Source organism: Pezoporus flaviventris, unplaced genomic scaffold (assembly GCF_033815535.1).
Source record: "Pezoporus flaviventris isolate CSIRO_AGI_PZ_B2104156 unplaced genomic scaffold, CSIRO_AGI_Pfla_v1 ptg000078l, whole genome shotgun sequence".
NCBI lineage: Eukaryota > Metazoa > Chordata > Aves > Psittaciformes > Psittacidae > Pezoporus > Pezoporus flaviventris.
This window is the reverse complement of record NW_026892626.1, coordinates 607,423-626,281: the sequence shown is the minus strand read 5'-3', so window position 1 is coordinate 626,281 and position 18,859 is coordinate 607,423. Positions and strand designations below refer to the sequence as shown.

Below are 18,859 nucleotides of genomic sequence, written 5' to 3'. Positions count from 1 at the left end.
TGGTGTCATTCTGAAATCTTTGCCCTCTGGCCAGTCCATGCTGACTTCTAGAATGCCTGGATGAATGGGATTTCTTGTTCGAGCTTGTTGTGTAATTAGTGCAGCCCATTTACTCCATGTAGCATCAGTTGTATGATGTGTAGAGGAGACCCTGCCTTTGAACATCCATCCGATCACGGGCAACTGGGTTGCCAGGAGGAGCTGTGCTTCAGTGCCAATCACTTCCAAAGCAGCTCGAACCCCTTCATAGGCTGCCAGTATCTCTTTCTCAGTTGGGGTATAGCTGGCCTCAGATCCTTTATATCCCTGACTCCAAAAGCTGAGGGGTTGACCTTGAGTCTCCGCTGGAGTTTTCTGCCAGAGGCTCCAGGTAGGACCATTCTCCCTAGCTGCGGTGTACAGTACATTTTTTACATCTGGCCCGGTCCAGACTGGTCCAAGGGCTACTGTGTGAACTGTGTCGCGTTTAATTTGCTCAAAGGCTTGTTGTTGCTCAGGGCCCCATTTCAAATCATTCTTCCAGGTCACATGATAGAGAGGGCTTACAATCGAACTGTAATTTGGGATGTGCATTCTCCATCCAGAACCCCACAGCACCCAAGAAAGCTTGTGTTTCTTTCTTATTAGTTGGTGGAGACATTGCTGTTATCTTGCTGGTCAGATCTGTGGGGATCTGGTGATGTCCATCTTGCCATTTTATTCCCCAAAATTGAATCTCCTGTGCAGGTCCCTTGACCTTACTCTGTTTTATGGCAAGACCGGCTTTCAGCAGGATTTGGATTATTTTCCTCCCTTTCTCAAAGACTTCTTCTGCTGTATCGCCCCACACAGTAATGTCATCAATGTATTGCAGGTGTTCTGGAGCTTTTCCCTGTTCCAGTGCAGTCTGGATCAGTCCATGGCAGATGGTAGGGCTGTGTTTCCACCCCTGGGGCAGTCGGTTCCAAGTGAACTGGACACCCCTCCAAGTAAAAGCGAGCTGTAGCCTATACTCTGCCTCCAAAGAAATTGAGAAAAATGCATTGGCAATATCAATCATGGCATACCACTTGGCTGCCTTTGACTCTAATTCATACTGAAGTTCTAGCATGTTCGGTACGGCAGCACTCAGTGGTGGTGTGACTTCATTCAGACTACGATAGTCTGCTGTTAGTCTCCACTCTCTGTTAGACTTTTGCACTGGCCATATGGGTCTGTTAAAGGGTGAGTGGGTCCTGCGGATCACTGCTTGGCTCTCTAGTCTACGGATCAGCCTATCTAGATGGGAATCAGGGAGTCTCGGTTGGTGCGATACTGCCGTCGGTGCACGGTTGTGGTCTCGATTGGCACTTGTTCTTCGACTTTCAGCAACCCCACAACAGAATGATCTTCTGAGAGACCAGGGAAGGTGGACAGCTGCTCAATTTCCTCAGTCTCCAAAGCAGCAATACCAAAAGCCCATTGGTACCCTTTTGGGTCTTTGAAGTACCCTCTTCTGAGGTAGTCTATGCCGAGGATTCATGGAGCCTCTGGACCAGTCACAGTGGGGTGCTTTTGCCATTTCCTCCCAGTCAGGCTAATTTCAGCCTCCAATACAGTCAACTCTTGGGATCCTCCTGTCACTCCAGAAATACAGATGGGTTCCACCCCTTGACAGCTTGATGGCATCAGGGTACACTGTGCATGTGTATCTACTAGAGCCTTATACTTCTGTGGGACTGATGTGCCAGGCCATCTGATCCGCACAGTCCAGTAAATCCGATTTACTCCCCCTGGCTGGAGGCAGGGCCCCTCTAATAGTCATCACAATGTTGGACACTTAAGTCTTGTTGAAAGGGATTATTCTTTGTTATCACAGGAGCTGGAGTAAAATCAGCTCTTCCACTCCATCTGGGAACCTGCTCACCAGAGGCTGAAGCCGCAGCTCTCATGGGATGATCAGTCTTGGCCCTTGCTCCCCTCTTCAATTCACGCACCTGTTCCTCCAAAGCTGAAGTAGGTTTTCCATCCCATTTTGTCATGTCTTCTCAGTGATCCTGCAGGTAAAACCATAGGGTGGCCCGTGGTGTATACCTGCTGTATCTTCTCTCTTGAACAATACGATGCCTTTTGTTAATAGCTGAGACATGTGTTGGTACATGTGAGGAGCTGGATAAATCAGATAGATCGTCTCGCGGTTGTTTGAGATCCTGGGACAGTTTTTCCACAGCTGAGATGATGGAAGGGGTGAGATTGTCTTCGAACTCTCAGAGTTTATGAATCATTTCATCCACTGTTAGTGGTGCTATGTCATTCCAGGTTACTGTTGCCAATGAATGGGCATATGATGGTGGTGCATTCCGTGTAAGTTTTTGCCACATGGGTCATGTACATTCGACTTCATCTGGGTCTATGGGTATATCCCCGTTATTCAGCTTGATGTGATAGATCATCTCTGCAGTGGCTGATTCCCTCAGAGACTGGATGCCTTTGTCTAAAGTAGTCCGTTTGGCTGAACAATTCATAACATCGTCCTTGTATGGAAACTTTTCTTTCACAGCTGCCAAGAGCCGCCTCCAAAGACTGAGGGGCTTTTTCTCTCTTGCAATTGCTTTGTCAATTCCCCCTTCTCTAGCAAGTGATCTCAGCTGCTTGGCTTCTGTACCTTCTAGTTCGTGACCATTGGCCCCGTTGTCTCAGCATCGGAGCAACCAGGTGATGATGTGCTCCCCTGGTTGACGGGGAAAATTTTTTTGTGTATTCCGTCGCTCGGTTGAGGTCCAAGGTTGAGAAGTCACCTCTTCTTCTTCTTCGTCATGTGATGATGACTCCTGATCAGATGCTGGCCCGGGTGGTGAATACATTGTTTCTTCATCTTGCTTCACCCTTCTTGCTTCTTTTTTGCTTGTTCTCTTGCATACAGGGGCAACCGATATTGGTACGAATTGGTCCTCTGATTTAGCTGCAGTGGTTATCACTGTGGTTTGAGTAGTGACTGTACTTCTCACTGGGGGTGGTGTAGCTACTGTGGTTGCAGCTGGGGTAGTAGCCACGCTGTCTGTTGTAGTCGAAGTTTGAGTAGCTGCTGTACTTTTTGCTGAGGTAGCTGCACTGTCCATTGAAGCCAGAGTTTGGGTAGCTGCTGTGCCTGGAGCTGGAGTAGCTGCACTATCTGTTGCTTTGCCCTCAGATCCAGGGATATTTTTTTCCTTTTGAAGGTGCTGGATAGTGTTGAAGGCCCTGTAAGCATAGGTTAAGCCCCAGCACTTTGCCATGATTTGTCTGTCTCTGGTGTGGCCAGAATGACCACACACCTCATTTAAGTGTTTTACTAATTTTTCTGGATTTTGCAGTTGTTTGGTGGTGAAATTCCAAAGTACCGGAGGGGCCCACTGGCCTAGATACTAGCCCATACTATCCCACACACCCTGCCACTCATGGCTGTCCAGCCTCGGGGAAAATCTCTTTGTCCTCCTATATCGTCGTTTAATCCCAGACAAGACCCAAACCTGACTCTGCTTAACTCTTGAAATCAGACGAAATGGTTGTGAGTAAAACACACTGTGTATGTGTGCCAACATGGTGATCCCCATCACGATCAGCAAATAGGTCTCAAGGGTATTAAAAGGCCATTCAAAAACTTCAAAACTCTAAAATGATGCTGTAAATGGTCTGGGGAGGGGGACTGAGAGGGTAAAAGAACGTCTCCTTCACAGGTTGAGCACCTGAGAAGGAGAAAAAAGATGTGTAATTGCTAAGCACTTTTATTATATAACTCCCAAAGTATAATGGTGGTGACCACACTGGGAACATAAGCCAGATTAGTTTCATGATCAATGATTCTATTGTATTACAAGTCATTACCATAAAGTACAATGAGACAAGAACCTTAGCCCAAGCCCCACACTTGGAAAAACACTAACACAGCAAGTATCGGCTTTAAGTAAGGTACAATATACTGAAACTCTGAGATCAAGAGGAACAACTTTGAGAGCCAGTAAATCAGCATTGTGATGAGTGACTATTAATCTAAACCAATGAATGCTTATCACAAATACAATTAGATGCTCTCTGGTCAGATCTGTTGATCTCAAGATCCGGTTATCTCAACTCTTTGTGCCCCACGTTGGGTGCCAGAAGGAATTGTCGTGGTTTAAACCCAGCCACACAGCTTGTTTACTCACTCCCTCCCTTCCTTCCTCTTTCTTTTCCCCCAACTCCCCCCATCTCTGCTCCCGGAGGGATAGGGAGGAGAATCGAAAGAATGTAACTCCTGTAGGTTGAGATAAGAACAGTCCAGTAACTAACGTATAACACAAATCACTACTGCTACCACCAATAATAATAATAAGGGAAATAACAAGGGAAGAGAATAGGATACCACCTGCCGAAACGAGTCCAACCCCAAAAGAGTGCCCCGTGCACTTCCAGGTAACTCTCAGTTACCTCCCTGGGCATGACGTGCTGTGGTATGGAATACCTCTTTGGGCAGCTTGGGTCAGGTGTCCTGTCTCTGCTTCCTCCTGGCCTCCCCTCCTCCCTGGCAGACCATGAGACTCAAAAAGTCCTTGGTCAGAGTAAGCATGGCTTAGCAACAACTAAAAACATTGGTGTTATCAGCCCTATTCCCAGGCTGAAAGTCAAAACACAACACTGCACCAGCTACTAAGAAGGAGAAAAAATTGACTGCTTCTGCTAAACCCAGGACATGACTTTTGCTGGTTTACAGAGAACCTTTATCTTGCTTCCAGTGAATTTGACGTCTTCTAATAGAGATCAACAAGGTCTGTTATTTCCAGCTCAATATTTTAGATGTTTGGCATGTATCCACAGTTCTGTACAAAGGTGCCTGATTTTAATGAGACCTTGGAGCCTACATAATTCTTAGTTCAAGATTCCTGTTTCTGTTGCTTAGCTGTGGTGTGCAGCCGGAGTCAATCTCACAGGATGGAGACCTTTGGAGCAGGAGCCTGGGAATGGGCAGAAATTGGAACCTGGACGTGATCCCCTTACCTGTGATAGGGAAGTGGAAGGGGAGAATGAGAAAAGTAACCATGCGTCTCCTGAAAAGAAAAAGGTCAGAAAAAAAAATGGATTTTTTTTTTTTTTTTCTCCCTTCCAGTGTTTTGTCTCATTCCAGCCATGACATGCCCCATCTCTCAGTGCCTTTGTATTAGGCTATATGGTGCTTTAACTTACATTTTTGAGGCATCTTCTTGTAGAGCAGCATTCTGGTGTTCTGGTTGTTCAGTAACTTTCTGTGTTATTTGGGATAAATCATCCAGGATAAAGTTCTCCAACTTTTGCTTTTGAAATGTCCTGGTTTTTAATATTCTTAAGTGTTTGGGATTTTTTTAAAGAACCAAGCTAGAATTTGCAGGTGATAATACAGTGTTTTATCCTTTGTGGTTGTGGGTTTTTTCCCCATGACTGTCTTATGCTGCTGCTATAGTCTTCTGAGATCAGCTTGCCTAAGCTGGTAGGTTGAGTGCATCTGAGCTCCATGGCATTCTGACTGAAGTGAATGTTCAGCGATACATGAGTAGACATCTCAGAAATTAATGGTCAGACTGCTTTAGCCCTAAGGAGCCAGATAGGCTCTTTGGCCATTGTTCCAGATGCTAGTGCAGCAATGTGAATAAAATTTGCATAGCTCATATTGTTTATTTGCATCAGCTAGGAAGAAACGTGGCTCTTTGAAGCTGACATTCTGGTATTTGCATGTCTAAATGTTGCCAAGCATTAATACGCTCAGTCTGATTAGAGAGGAGCACTGATTCTGCCCATATGTTTGCTCTCCTGAAGGGAAAGGAGCTCCATGAAATGGATGCCACATCCAGCCGTGTTTGGATCCTCACTAGTACGCTGTCAACAAGTAAAGTTGTAATTATTGATGCCAATCAGCCTGGCACAGTGGTGGACCAGTTCACTGTCTGCAATGCTCATGTGCTCTGCATCTCTAGCATCCCTGGTAAGTGGGGCCCAGGCACTGGCTGTAGTCTCACAGGGTCACCTTCTCCACTGAGGAATGACAAATGTAGTGTCCTCACTTCAGAACTAACCCTTGTACTCTGTTGCATGTAATTGTCCCTCAAAACCATAACTCAGATCTTGCCTTCTTGTAGGACCTTCCATGGAGATCCTTCACTGTTGAGCATTTACTAAGTCATTATTTTGACACATAAAGGATGGCTCCTTGGAGCAAGAGTGAGCCTTGCCCAGTTTTGAGAGGGATCTGTAGATGGCCTGGGTGTTGATGCTAGGGATGAGGGGATTCACCGTGAAATTGACTAATGCTGTGGTGCCTCCCTAGAGCAGTGAACCCCAAAGGTCAGCATCTTCCATCCACATGGGTACCTCAGGAGTACTGCTGTATTTAAATTAGCAGTGCCAGCTAGATTTATGGGAGAATCTGTTCTTTGCCCTTCAGCGGCCAGTGAGAGTGATTATCCTCCAGGAGAGATCTTTCTGGAGGGAGATGTAAATCCTGAAGAGTCATCTGGAACAGATGGTGTCTTGGCAGGAATTACTCTGGTGGGCTGTGCGACCCGCTGCAACGTGCCACGAAGCAACTGCTCCTCGCGTGGTGACACACCTGTGCTGGACAAGGGACAGAGTGAGTTTTTGGACATAAAACTTAATAATAGTCCAATTACAGTTAGTCCCATATGAGCTTATGGTATTACAGCTGTGTCATCCTGTCCTTGATTTATCTACTTCAGAGGCCTTAAGAAGTTTCATTATGTGGCACAGGAAGACTGTAGCCCCTTTTGGTACATTTATCTTTAGAGCCCTTCTTTTCTCTCAAATGGATCCACATCCTGCAGCGCTGTGGTTGTCATACAGTGAAGTATTTTGGACAGGTCATATGTTTGCCCTCCTGTGGTTACTTCTGTTCTCATTGCTTTCCCTGCTGAACCAGTGTCTACTCATGAAGTCAGTTAAGACCATGAAAACCATAATGATACCCTTGGTGACTCCATAGTGCAGTAGGCAGCCCTGCAGAACTGATGTTTTGCTCGTCACAGATTGTGTCTTGTTTTAAAATAGCCTCTGTTCCCCATCAAAGTGGGAAGCACTGGATGAGCTGCTGTCTGTGATGCAGGCATAGGGTTTGACTGAATTTGGAAGGATAAATTACAAAAGGAAGGATAAATTACAAAATTGACAACCTGATTTCTGTATAGCTAACTTACCAGCCCGTTCTCCAGAACATCTTACACTGTACTTTGTCTTTTAGGTGAGGTGGCTGCTGTATGCAACGGGAAGATCAACCAGTCAGAGTCTACTGAGGAGGCAACAGAAGCTACAGAGGTACCAGAGAATGGTACAAGTGAGGCAGAGCCTGCTCAGGCCCAGTCGGGGCCCCTCACGGAGCATGTGTTTACTGATCCTGTCCCTGCACAGGCACCTTTTAGGCAGAACGGGTAGGCAGCCTGGGGCCAAAGTGCCAATTCAGTTATTTATCAGCTCTGTTTTCAGAAGCTTTTTGATAGATAAAGTATCAAACATTTTTCAGTTCTGTGCCCGAATAGTATTACAGATGGGATGATAGAGAAAGAAAGGAAATTAAAATAAACATGGTTCAGCCTGCAGCAAGCTATGTCAGCTGTCAAAGTACAAATATTTGATCTCTCAGTACAAATTTAGACCTGCTGTTAAGACAGATCTTCTAAAGTACACGTACACTAAATATGCTTACTGAAGGAGCTTAGTGATACAAGTGTAAACATGATGATCAATTTATTCTTGTAGTACCCCTAATGTGCTGTAAAGATAATGAAAAATGTTTACCACCCAAAAATGAGTCTGGTGTGGTGACCTGAGGAGCAAGGTCTTGGAAACAAATTGTTCCTAAATGACCAAGTTTCAAAGTTTTTTTGTTGAAGTTGCAGTGAACAGAAAAAATATTGTTAAGATAATAGTACTGCCAAGCAGTTAAGTTCTATGGATTTTGAAGTACTTGCTATTTGTATTGGTGGGGAAAAAAGGAAGTGCAGATTGCAGATTTCAGAGTCAAGGAATTAGAAAGCACTGAAGAGAAGGAAGTGATTTGTGTATATAAGGGCCATTATCTGCTTGTGAGTGCCAGACTAAGTGTAGATGGGCATTCTGTGTATTGCTGCTACCAAAGCCTCTAACAATGTTCTTTTGCCTCTTCAGGGAGAATAGGCAGCTGAAGACAGAGTCAAGCACAACACTGCCAGATCAGGAGTTGAATGGAGATGCTGCTGGGACTTGTACCAGTGCTGCCCCCACCATGTGGCTGGGAGCCCAGAATGGCTGGTAGGTTCCCCTTGGGCTGGCAGATCTCTCTGTCATTTCTTTACTCTGGGCATCTCTTTTCATCTCCTCACACCTATGCCTAATTCAGTTCTTGTTTCTGGAGTAGGTTTTCATTGCTCATTGTTGTTCTGAGCCTTCAGCTCAATGCAGGCACAGGGATTTAACCTCACTTTCTTATTTAACCTCCACCTTTTCTACCAGAAGAAATGATTCAAGTCTAGTCGGGCTGTACTGCTAACTCTCCCCAATTTGTCCTTTCTCACAGGCTTTATGTGCATTCGGCTGTATCCAACTGGAAGAAGTGTCTGCACTCAATAAAGCTGAAGGACTCTGTACTAAGTCTAGTGTAAGTGTGCATGCCAAGGGACTCTGAAGGAGAAGGTTCAGTGCCTAAGCAATATTTCAAATAGTGGCAGGAGCTCTTTTTCAGTTATCTTTTAATTTCCTCTTCTAATTGCATTGGTTTGTGAGGAAAATTTCCCTAGGTTTTTGTTATTGAAAAGCCTCATACTGAGCTGTTTTCCTACTCAACTGCAAACCTGACCCAATTCAGTGAAGAAGGTACTAAATTAGCTTAGCAGGATCAGGAGGGAATAAGTGGCGAACAGAAAGGCAAAATTTCACGAGGATGTAAATTAGGTGGCATTTGTTGAAGTCGATGGAGTTTGTAGTATGAAGAAGAAAGTAACCTCAATAGAAAATCTGTGGATTACCTTACTATGACCCTTGGCCCTTGCAGGATGTTCCTGCAAGTGCTAAACTGAATGGGAATTGTAGAGAGAACATAAAGATAGTGTGTGTGTATCGCAGAATTGTAGAATGGTTAGGGTTGGAAAGGACCTTGAGATCATCCAGTTCCAACCTCACTGCCACGGGTCAGGACACCTCCCACTAGACCAGGTTGCTCAAGGCACTGCCCAGCCTGGCACTGAACGCTGCCAGGGATGGAGTGTTCACAACTTCCTTTGGCAGCCTGTGCCAGTGTCTCATCACTCGCACAGTAAAGAATTTCTTCCTTATATTTAACCTGAATTCCCCCTGTTTAAGTTTGAGACCATTGCCCCTTGTCCTGTCACTGCAGTCTCTGATGAAGAGTCCCTCTCCAGCATCTTTGTAGGTCCCCTTCAGATACTGGAAGACAGCTGTGAGGTTTCCATGCAGCCTTTTCTTTAGCCTGAACAGCCCCAAGTTTCTCAGCTCCCTGATCATCTTTGTGGCCTCCTGGACATGCTCCAGCAGCTCATGTCCTTACGTTGCTTCAGCAGCTCCATGTCTTTCTTATGTTTCACACAGTTTCAGTTTCACAGTATGCTAGAGATTGGAAGGGACCTCAAAAGATCATCCAGTCCAATCCCCCTGCCGGAGCAGGAACACCTAGACAGTGTTACACAGGAATGTGTCCAGGCAGGTTTTGAATGTCTCCAGGGAAGGAGACTCCACAGCCTCCCTGGGCAGGCTGTTCCAGTGTTCTGTCACCCTCACTGAGAAGAAGTTTCTTCTCAAGTTTAAGTGGAACCTCTTGTGTTCCAGTTTGTACCCATTACCCCTTGTCCTGTCATTGTTTGCCACTGAGTAGAGCCTGGCTCCATCCTCGTGACACTCCCCCTTTATATATTTATAGACACTGATAAGGTCACCCCTCAGTCTCCTCTTCTCCAAACTATAGAGACCCAGCTCCCTCAGTCTTTCCTCATAAGGGAGATGCTCCACTCCCTTAATCATCTTCATTGCCCTGCGCTGGACTCTCTCCAGCAGGTCCCTGTCCTTCTTGAACTGAGGGGCCCAGAACTGGACACAATATTCCAGATGCGGTCTCACCAGGGCAAAGTAGAGGGGAAGGAGGACCTCTCTCGACCTACTAACCACCCCACTTCTAATACACCCCAGGATGCCATTGGCCTTCTTGGCCACAAGGGCACAGTGTTGGCTCATGGTCATCCTGTCGTCCACTAGGACCCCCAGGTCCCTCTCCCCTACACTGCTCTCTAACAGGTCGTTTCCCAACCTATACTGGAACCTGGGGTTGTTCCTGCCCAGATGCAGGACTCTACACTTTCCCTTGTTATATTTCATCAAGTTATTCCCTGCCCAACTCTCCAGCCTGTCCAGGTCTCGCTGGATGGCAGCACAGCCTTCTGGCGTGTCAGCCACTCCTCCCAGCTTAGTGTCATCAGCAAACTTGCTGATAGTACACTCAATTCCCTCATCTAAATCATTGATGAATATATTAAGTAATACTGATCCCAGTACTGACCCTTGAGGCACTCCACTAGTTACAGGCCTCCAACTAGACTCCGCCCCATAGACTACAACTCTCTGGCTTCTCTCCTTCAGCCAGTTCGCAGTCCACCTCACTACCTGATCATCCAGACCACACTTCCTCAATTTAGCTGTGAGGATGCTGTGGGAGACTGTGTCAAATGCTTTGCTGAAGTCAAGGTAGACCACATCCACTGCTCTGCCATCATCCATCCACCGTGTTATTTCCTCATAAAAGGCTAAGAGATTGGTCAAACATGATTTCCACTTGGTGAAGCCATGTTGACTGCCCCTCATAACCCTCTTATCCTTGATATGCCTTAAGATGGCACCAAGGATAAGGTGTTCCATCACTTTCCCATGGATGGAGGTGAGGCTGACCGGTCTATAGTTACCCGGGTCCTCCTTCTTGCCCTTTTTGAAGACTGGAGTGACATTTGCTTTCCTCCAGTCCTCAGGCACCTCTCCCATTTCCCAAGACTTGGTAAAGATGATGGAGAGTGGTCTAGCAATGACTTCAGCCACTTCCCTCAGCACCTGCAGGTGCATCCCGTCTGGACCCATGGATTTATGGATGTCCAGATTGCTCAACTGGTCTCTAACCAATTCCTCATCGACTAAGGCAAACCGCTCTGTTGACCTGACTTCATCTAAGGTCTCAGGGGTACAGGGCTCTTCAGGACTGCCTGCAGCAGAGTAGACAGAGACAAAGAAGGCATTCAGTAACTCTGCCATCTCTGTATCTTCTGTCACCAGGGCACCCATCCCGTTCATCAGTGGGCCTACATTGCCTCTGTGGTTAGTTTTGTCTGCCATGTATTTGAAAAAGCTCTTTTTGCTGTCCTTGACCCTTCTCGCCAGGTTTAATTCTAAGGAGGCCTTAGTCATCCTAGCTACCTTCCTACATCCTCTAGCAGCAGCCTTATATTCCTCCCAAGTGGCCAGCCCCTCCTTCCATGACCTGTAAACTCTCCTCTTCCACTTGAGCATACCCAGCAATTCCCTATTTAGCCACGCAGGTCTCCTGGCCCTCTTCCTTGACTTCCTACGTGTCGGGATGCTCCGATCTTGAGCTCGGAAAAAGCAATCCTTGAATGCCAACCAACTATCTTGGGCCCCTTTACCTTCAAACAGCCTTTCCCATGGGATTTCCCCTAGCAATTGCTTGAAAAGGCCAAAGTTTGCCCTGCTAAAGTCCAGGGTTGCAATTCTACTTGCTATTCTACTAGTCCTACCACACAAGATCCTGAACTCCACCATCTCGTGGTCACTGCAACCAAGGCAGCCCTCAACCCTTACTGCTTCGACCAGACCCTCCTTGTTAGTGAGGATGAGATCCAGCAGCGCTCCTCTCCTGGTTGGCTCATCCACCATTTGCAGGAGGAAGTTACCATCCATACACTGGAGGAACCTCTTGGACTGTGGCTGGGTTGCTGAGTGGTCCTTCCAGCAAACATCAGGGAAGTTAAAATCCCCCACGACGACCACGGCCTGTGACTGTGAGGCCGCTCTCAGCTGCCTGTAGAAGGCCTCGTCAACTTCCTCACCCTGATCTGGTGGTCTGTAACAGACACCCACAACAGTATCCCCCCTGCCAGCCTGCCCCTTAATTCTCATCCACAGACTCTCAACTCGCTCATCATCTGTCCCTGGACAGAACTTGGTGCATTGTAGTTGCTCCCACACATAAAGAGCAACCCCACCACCCTGCCTGGCTGGCCTGTCTTTCCTATGTTGGGCACACCAGGACTTCACACAGTACTCCGAGCGGGGTCTCACGAGAGCAGAGTAGAGGGGTAGAACTGCCTCCTTCCACCTGCTGGTCCCGCTTCCTTGGTGGATGTCAGAAAGGATTTGTTAGTTTCTTACTTCTACAGACAAAGTATTTACTTTTCTGTGATTTCAGGCATGTGAAAGGGAGGGTCCTTGTTGCTCTGGCAGATGGAACACTAGCCATATTCCACCGGGGAGAAGGTAAGAAACATGTATTAAGATTAAAACAGGTTGCCTGAAAGTGTAGCAGTGCATTAGGTGCTGCTCTGAATTGGGAAGGAAGAGTGCTGGCTTGCCAGAGTACAAACATGGTTAAAATGCACAACTATTACACACATGTATTAGTCATCCTAAAACATCTACACCATTTCCCGAGCTTTTTTGAACAAAAATACACGTATGTGCTGTGTAGCACATGCAGAGCAAATGCAGCACTTCCAGGAATACACATGCTGTGTAGTTGTTTGAGGCGTGCTTGGTGTAAGTGTAATACCCATGGACCACATCAGTGTTACTGTGCTTTCACAAATCAGCTGTAACAGGGCATGCACAGGGAGCTCCACACAGCTCAGGCTGTACCTGAGCATATTATCTGTGCAATTGATCTGCCTGATCAAACAGAGAAGTTGGACTCTGTAAGGACTGGAATTGATCACTGCATACACAGCAGGCAGAGCTGGGATTCACTTGAAGTCTGGAAATCCGTAACAAATGGCATCTTTGCGTTACCTTTGGATAGTTTTTCTTGTTGCAAAAAAGAGATGTCCAAATAATGTGACATGCCTTAATCTTGTGCTCTTTACTGTTACAGGTTTTGTTTCACTATGACTTGAGCAGTTTCTGAGCTGTGTTCATACCTTTTTAGGTATGAAGACAGCACGTGGGAATTTGCTAACTCTGACTAATGTTTGCATAGTAAGAACTTAGTTATTCATTGAGTAGCAGTTTATATATGAAGCTGAAATACAGAGATTCCCTGTTTTGTGCAATCTGAATTTTGATTCAGCCTTGTTGTGAGTTCAAGCCTGACCATTGACATACGAAAATTGTTCCCATCAGAAGCAGGATAAAGCTTCACAATACAGAGGCCATCTCTCTGTGAAGGACACAGTATCTGCCTAGTTAGCTAGAAAATAAGCCTGAGAGATGGGAGATCTGATTCTGTGTTCTGGATTTGTCACTTTGAGGGAATTATGTGTGTTATGAGGAATCCTTACTGCAAGGACTGTATTGTCCATTTCCTTTAAAGTTTCTCCATAGTCTTGTTAGGCTGTCTTTCCTTTTCCTCTTCTGTGTTTGTTGTACTTGTTAGAGAAGCCTGTTCACTTCATTACAATAAAAGGATGTTTAATTTATCCTGATTTGGAAAGCTTTCAGCCCACCAAACTAAGCGTTATTGTCATGTGTTTTGTAAGTACAAGGCTGGCCCAAAGTAGTAGCATAGATTCGTGGGAGTTTACAGACATAAGCAAGATGTGCATTTGAGTGTTATTAAGCCTGTATATTTAGGTATATGTGGTATACTGACATGTCATGAAGGAGATGCATATTTCCACACTTGTTTTTCACCTTAGATGGTCAGTGGGATCTCAGTAATTACCACCTAATGGACCTTGGTCACACTCACCATTCCATCCGTTGCATGGCTGTTGTGTATGATAGAGTCTGGTGCGGCTACAAGAATAAAATCCATGTTATCCAACCTAAGACAATGCAAATTGAGGTAAGAGAGCAAATGTGTGTACATGCATGCACATGTTTATGTTGTATGTATTCTTAGAGCTATTTTCTGCTGAGTGTATGGAAGTGCAGAACTTTTGTATTGCCACTGCTGACTGTAGGACGCAAAAGGTCAGTCTGGGTCATGTTATGATCCAGTCTGCCAGGAGGTATTCATTCTTGCCTCTCTTTCCAGAACTTAAATCTTCAGGTTAGTCTAAACTGAGCACTTTCTTTGTCTTTACTAGTGAGTCTGCGAGGCCACATGCTGTACAAATATATGTGCATGCCTTCCAGCTACTTTTCGTACACGGTCTAAGACTTCTTCTTCTATAGGAATTGTGGCAGAAAGCAAGCTGCAGTGATCCCATGTGCCTGAAGAAAAATTATGTTTAGAGCCTTTTGGTTGAAATTCAATACACTGGTGTTGGTACAAGGCTATTTGACAGTGCTTGGAGTAATTCTAATCAAAGGGAGAAGTGCTGAATCTGAAGTTCATATCAGCGAGCCAAGGCATTTTGATCTTTGGGATTTATACCGGAGTTGTGTGTTTTCCTTTTCTGCCAAGGACATTGAAAGCTCTTGGTTTCTAAATGTTCCTGAATGTTTCCTGTTCTAAATGCTCCTGAAGTAGCCTGCGAAGACTGTAATCTCTGCAGAGTCACTCAAGTGAGGGATTTTCTGTATACTGTAGTGAACTTCTGAGGTCGGCTGGCATTACCACATTTTTCACCAAGAGCTTTGAAGCCCAAACAAGTGATCTCAGTTGAAGACAATGCAGTATACATGTAGATAATTGCAAGCATTTTATGAACCCATGTTGTTCATCTACTTGGCATTTCAGAAATCCTTTGATGCCCACCCTCGGCGGGAGAGTCAGGTGCGACAGCTGGCATGGATTGGAGATGGAGTATGGGTTTCCATCCGCCTGGACTCGACCCTGAGGCTTTACCATGCCCACAGCCATCAACATCTGCAAGATGTTGATATTGAGCCTTATGTCAGCAAGATGCTAGGTGAGGCAGTAGGAACTGTGAGTAAATGATTTGTTGCTGACTAAGATCAGAGAGAAATCAAAATTCACAAGCAGACCTTGCCCAAAGTCGTAACTGACTCTCCGCTTCTTATTCATGCTTACAAGGCACCGGAAAGCTGGGTTTTTCATTCGTGCGAATTACAGCCCTGCTTATTGCTGGCAACCGCCTCTGGGTAGGGACAGGGAATGGTGTCGTCATCTCCATTCCACTGACTGAGAGTAAGTGCCATCAATTGCAAATACTTCTGCCTTCCCCTCCTGTCCCACCCTACCCATTTCCCCCCCCTCCCCCCCCCCAAAAAATGCATTTATTTGCTATTTGTGCAGCATGGAGGATGGCTCTGGCGTATAATGCTTTCCAGACATTCTTACTCTGAACCTGACACACCTTTGAACAGTTTTCAGAGAGAAGAGTCCTGAGTATGAGCAATCCTGAACTTGGCTTAACTCTTTCTTTCAGAGGAATTAAGTGTTCAGTTGAATGGATTTAACTTGTTTAAAACCAAACAGGTATTTATTACTGTCCCTTTCAGTGCAGCTGAAGCAGTTTCCTTCTTGGGGGACCAGTGATCTTTCTACCATCTGTACAGTTGTCTTTTTTGAGCATGACCCTGACAGCGTAGACTCACATGAACTGATTCTGTAGCTTCTGGAAAGCAGGAGAAACAAAGCTTTGGGAATTGCAGGAAGTCTCCAAAAAGAGGCCATAGTATGAGACATCACAGGGGAGAATTTTATTTTGGCAGAGACATCTAAACATCTCCATAATAGTATTTCCCAGAAACTGACCTTAGAATAGCTTAATTTGGTCAAATTAGAGCTCAGGTTTATCAGTCAAATAGAAATTAGTATCCCAACAGTAGTAGTTAATAGGTGCATCTCCAGAGCTGGAAGTTTAGTTGATACTGTTAGTAATCCTGTTCTGTACCTGTCAGTCTGCATCTTATTTTGAAGATCTGTGCAGTTTATAATGGGGGAGTAGGATTTGCTTTCAAGAGAAAGCAGCCAAGTTTACATTTCTTGCCACTGCTCGCAATAAATCTGAGAAGCAAAAGCTCTTACACAAAAAGGGGAGCAAACCTGTTGCAATATTCCTGGAGGTCAGGGTTGAGATGGTCTCCTCTAAGGCTGTTGGAGCTGGATATGCCTGGGGCTGACACTAGTGACAGTCATCTCTGCATTGCAATTTTGGTCTCATTTCTGAATCCCTGTTTTAAAGCCCATTCTTGCTTGGGCCTGCTATCCTAATTCTGAGTTAAGCTTATTCTCTGCTGTAAGCCAGTTGCATTATTTTTTGGTGTTTCTGTAAAAATGTGGTAAACAGTAAGGTTTCCCTAGAAATCTTAGCAGTGGATCCTTGTAGCCATAGTCCCTCTCCCATCTCAGATACTACATTCATCCTTGTAAGATAAGAGCAAAGTGAGCAAGAACAGTGTTGGTATGAACTATTCTGAGTCTTTAGCTTCTGTTGCGATTTCTCTAGGTCTTATACATTTCTGTTGCTCCCTGAATTTTCTCCCAGTAATCAGCATTCTCTTCTCTCTTGTCCTGCCTGTCTATTCCCATGCCCTTCTGTGTCCCCACTCCTTGCCTGTGCCTAGCTGTAGTCCTCCACCGAGGCCAACTCCTTGGGCTCCGGGGTAAGTCCATTGCCTCCTTCCTTCAGCATTCACTCCTTTTGCACCCATTCACCCTTCCAGTTGCTTTCCCACCCTTCCATTCTGCCACTCAGTTCTCTCCTTTCATTTTTTCTCATCACTCTTTTGTTTTTAGTTCCATCTGAGTAAAGTAACCAGAGACAGTAATGAAAATATCCTCATTTGCCATGGCTAAAATAATTTTCATCCATCTCACCAGCTGACATGTGGGATTTTTTTTTTGAGTTAGGAGTACTTTATTCTTCATCTGTAGTTCTCTTGTTGTGGTAGGCTAGGTTTGAGATGGGGACTTCAAAGGTTCATTCAGAGGATTCCAGGAAGCAGGAAAGTCCTTGGAAGAACAGTTCAAGGTCTTCCTTGGTCATCCTTGGCTTTCTAAGGATGTGTTTCATCAGTTCCAGGACAATGGCAGTAGGTGCTGTGACAAAAGTCACCTAACTGAAATGTAGCCCAAGCCAAATAGAGAACTATGGATAATGAAACAACCAATCGAGTTCTCTCATGGAAATTGAAAGCCTGATCCTAGTACTGCTTCTGTTCTACTGGTGGGGGTGCATGCAGAAGGAAAAGCATTTCCCGTCCTGAGCTCTGAGCAATGATATCTGTTTCTTGCTGAGTGGAAGCATTCACATTCTCAGAGCCTGGATGCAGGCCCTTGAGCCCACCTTGAAATCCTTGGAAAGTGGGGATGGTGAACATCTTTCAAATGTTCACTGCATGAGTAGCTGATCTTCTGGTGTCACAGCTAAATCAAGGCTAAGGAAGGACCTTATTCCACTGCTGTGACATTTACTGGGCTAAGAGGCCTCCACCAGGTCCAGAGACTGCCTTCAACACCCTGTGTGCTCAGGGCTTGGCATGAGCAAAGTACTTGACTTGGAAACCAAGGAACTTCACCGGTCTAGAAAATAGCAGGAATTCTCCTCCAGGTGCCCTTAGTGTTTCCTGCATACAGTGGACACCTTTGGGTACCCTCCCAGGTGTGAAAGACCAAGGTAGATCCTAGGACAGCACATCATTTCTAGAGGCTGGACAGGATTGCTGGTGTTGAAGAGGCTTTCTCCGAGACAGCTCAGAGATGTTGTTTAGCTTGCCCTAGGATTACTCTTGTCCAGCACCTCCAGGGATGAAGACCTTATTTGAAGCCGAATACTATATTTGATGAGAAAATGTAGTTTGTTATCATTGGTCGTTAATCAGCCTAAGATAGAGGGACTACATAGTCTAGTGGTGTCTCCTTCATCACATCCTTTGTGCAAGATCTTTAAAGAGACCTGTGCCTTCAAAGGTTTTTCTTCATGGCTCACAAGTTTTCTCTTTGACCAAGTGCCTTCTGTAAATGGAACTCAAAGCCTTTGCTGACAATATTCCTCCCTGTCCCCAGCCAACAAGACCTCACCAACCTCTGGAGAGGGCAGCCGCTCTGGTGGGGTCATCCACGTGTATGGTGATGACAACAGCGACAAATCTGCCAGCAGTTTTATTCCCTACTGCTCCATGGCTCAGGCACAACTCTGTTTCCATGGCCACCGGGATGCTGTCAAGTTCTTCGTCTCTGTGCCTGGTAAGGATCAGTCCTTGTGAGGTTCTTGTCCCACTGTCCATTCTTGAGCAGGGGCTTGATCTGATCTGCCAACACCCATCCATGCATTCCTAGCACTCACAGGTCACTGTGACTCAGACTATTTAAACACTGTGGATTAGAGTTTGACCTACAGTGTTTAAACTCTGTGTTTAAACTGCAGTGGCTTCTGAATTCCACCAGCAGAAGGACCGGGCCTGCTCAGTTGTGTTCTTGTGTGTGTGTGAACTGCACAAGGGCCTAGCAGAGGCACTGACAGCAACTCTGTCTTCTCCCAGGCAATGTCCTAGCAACCCTGAATGGGAGTGTGCTGGACAGCCCTTCGGAGAACCCCAGCACAGCAGCCACAGAGACTGAGGGGCAGAAGCTGAAGAACGTCCTTGTGCTGAGCGGAGGGGAAGGGTACATCGATTTCCGGATTGGTGAGTGCCTGTGATAGAAGGAATCTGGGACAGGAGGGGTGTGCAGGGCAGAGAGGAATTGGGGTGGTGGCGAGTGAGATCTGAAAAGCACTGATCTCTGTCTCCTGCCTCTGGCTGTGAGGGCAGATAGTGAGCATTTTCTTTGCAGAGCCTGAGGCTGCCATAA

At 45.8% G+C, this 18,859-nt stretch overlaps 1 protein-coding gene across 33 annotated transcripts in view; it reads left to right on the top strand.

Moving 5' to 3' along the window:
- Positions 1-18,859, top strand: part of MAPK8IP3 (mitogen-activated protein kinase 8 interacting protein 3) — a 79,785-nt gene that overhangs the window by 57,647 nt on the left and 3,279 nt on the right. For 29 of the 33 annotated variants that reach the window (XR_009746967.1, XM_061473825.1, XM_061473822.1 and 26 more), the window contains 13 exons: positions 4,874-5,035; positions 5,764-5,929; positions 6,389-6,574; positions 7,199-7,385; positions 8,122-8,244; positions 8,510-8,590; positions 12,410-12,477; positions 13,851-13,999; positions 14,840-15,011; positions 15,137-15,250; positions 16,633-16,671; positions 18,074-18,253; positions 18,550-18,693. Coding sequence is in view for 32 of the 33 variants with exons in the window: in XM_061473825.1 (XP_061329809.1) it covers positions 4,874-5,035; positions 5,764-5,929; positions 6,389-6,574; positions 7,199-7,385; positions 8,122-8,244; positions 8,510-8,590; positions 12,410-12,477; positions 13,851-13,999; positions 14,840-15,011; positions 15,137-15,250; positions 16,633-16,671; positions 18,074-18,253; positions 18,550-18,693 (1,771 nt within the window). In the remaining variant the exon portion in view is untranslated. The remainder of the gene's footprint in view (positions 1-4,873; positions 5,036-5,763; positions 5,930-6,388; positions 6,575-7,198; positions 7,386-8,121; positions 8,245-8,509; positions 8,591-12,409; positions 12,478-13,850; positions 14,000-14,839; positions 15,012-15,136; positions 15,251-16,632; positions 16,672-18,073; positions 18,254-18,549; positions 18,694-18,859) is intronic. The other 4 variants (XM_061473827.1, XM_061473828.1, XM_061473808.1 and 1 more) reach the window with 2 other exon arrangements.